Source organism: Sinocyclocheilus rhinocerous, unplaced genomic scaffold, assembly GCF_001515625.1.
Source record: "Sinocyclocheilus rhinocerous isolate Xijiao unplaced genomic scaffold, SAMN03320098_v1.1 scaffold751, whole genome shotgun sequence".
NCBI lineage: Eukaryota > Metazoa > Chordata > Actinopteri > Cypriniformes > Cyprinidae > Sinocyclocheilus > Sinocyclocheilus rhinocerous.
The window spans coordinates 1,342,004-1,344,120 of NW_015657293.1; the positions used below are offsets into that span (position 1 = coordinate 1,342,004).

At 37.4% G+C, this 2,117-nt stretch overlaps 1 protein-coding gene across 1 annotated transcript in view; it reads left to right on the forward strand.

Annotated features, from left to right (window-relative positions):
- The window catches only part of LOC107720892 (nuclear receptor subfamily 6 group A member 1-B), a 26,217-nt gene extending 24,788 nt beyond the window's left edge, over positions 1-1,429 (forward strand). Inside the window, exon 10 of the mRNA XM_016528721.1 lies at positions 588-1,429. Within this exon, the coding sequence (XP_016384207.1) occupies positions 588-703 (116 nt within the window). The 3' untranslated portion in view covers positions 704-1,429. The remainder of the gene's footprint in view (positions 1-587) is intronic.
- Positions 1,430-2,117: the final 688 nt, after the last annotated feature.

Sequence of the window (2,117 nt, forward strand, 5' to 3'; positions counted from 1 at the left end):
AACTTTTATAAAGAATATCTCTTTGGATTTGAGACTTTAGTCTTTGCAACTTTACAGATCTTCGTTATGCACCAAGAGCTTGTAACACTCCAAAGAGAAAGGAAAAATTTAAATTGCATCATATGACCCCTTTAAAATATATTCAAATAGAAAACTGTTACTTTAAACTGCAATAATATTCCACAGTATTACTGTTTTTACTGTATTTCTACTCCAATAAATGCAGCCTTGGTGAGCATAAGAGGCTTTTTTCGAAAACATTCAAATTTTTGAACAGTGTTGTGTTTTAAAGCAACAGTTCACTCAACTCAACCCCATTTTATTCCAAATCTTTTTGACTCTCACTGGCACACAAATGAAGATGTTCACTGCATAATTCCAGCATTTAGCGGAAAACCTAAAAACATTTTAGTCTCACATTAGGTTCGTTGCTGTACAGTATTTCAGACTTGGTGTGAAGTATTTCATAGAGATGCATTATTTCCTTTTAAAATCTCGTTGCTCATCTATTTGATGATGCTGTTTGAATATGCGACAGTTAGCCAATCAAAATGTACCTCTGCTAATGACGTCATTATTGGTTACAGGTAAGATGATGGCCTTTCCACTGGAGCAGCTCCCTCTGCTGTTTAAGGCAGTACTGTACTCCTGCACAACCAATCAAAACCCCTGGCTAACCAGCAGCTCCACCTCCAAGACATAAGCCACGCCTTCAACTAGCTGTTTTTATTTTTTTCCCCTAATGTATTTATTACATGACAAAGTTGAATGTAAAACTCTTGACAGATGTGTATGTGATTTTGAAGTAGCGATCTACCAAATTAAGATTTCAAGATGCCTGCAAAGATTACCTCAGGAGCATGACTTTTGAAGGAAAAAAACTCTTTGACCATTGTGTTAATGATCAAAATGAAAAGAAAAACCAGAAATGAACACACTGCAATCCATTGTTGAATTATGCAGCCTCTAGCTATGATATGAAATGTCCTTGTGTTGCAGGATGTCACTGATAAAATATGCCTGATAAAATAGTGAAGATGCCAAGGTGCTGAATTTCATTCAAAAAACAATGTTTCTTATTGAGATTATAGCTATATTTGAGCTATAGGGATTTAAATAGTCAAAATGATTATCCGCAGCTCACAAGTTTGAGTACCAAAGCTGAGTGTGCCACAATATACGTGCTGTTGACCAATAGTTTTTCAGGATGGAGACTTCCGGTAACGTTTGAGCCAGTCGCCGGGGTAACGAAATGCAATATGCACACTCTTTATCCCAGATGTGTGTGTGTGTGTGTGTTACATGTGTGATTTCCTCTCACATATGTCTTCAAGGAAGTGTGAATGTTCGAACAGGGTTTATGTGTTTGTATTTTGCCGTAGTTGTAGATTTGTTGGAAATGTTATTCCTCCTTTTAATGTTTTGTTCATTTTTACTCCTGTTTTTGAACATGTGCTTGAGCTGTTACCAGAGGAGCCGTTTCTCAGGAAGGTTGTTTTACCTGATGAGGGTTGTGTTTGATGGAGCATTCCAAATATTACTAAACATTGGAAGAATTTCATGTGGTTTTAACCTTCCATTCCTTCTTTGAAAGTTTACATATCTGTTTTTGCCGCAGCGCAGACAATGAGAGGGTAAAATATAGCGGCGCGCTTGCGTATAGCATGCGAGGGTCGCTCTGAAGAAGGGGGGTAATCATTTTCTTTGTGCACGCCATGATTCTCTCTGTTTTGTTACCATCTGAGGCCTTGAAGTGCCTGTATAGTTGATGACATAAAGACCGGGCGGCAAGAATACTGTGTTGCTCAGCTGTTTGTCTTTCTTGATATTCATTGTTCATCTGATTAGCATGGTATTTTTCTTCTCTGCGTTTGAATGTTTACAGCATTTAAAATTACATTGTACTTATTTTCGTTTCATAAAGAAGGCCTGATAAACATGTCTCTGTGTGTTGATTTATCATCAGTGTCTCTGTTTGATCTGCTCTATGGTGCTCTTGTGTTTTCCTGGCTCTGTGGCCTTGCAGATTTAGAGTAGCATGCTTAATGACTGTTTTTAGTCAATATGAATTCAGTTTAAGGCCATTTATGTGCTAAACGTTGACACATTTCACTAGT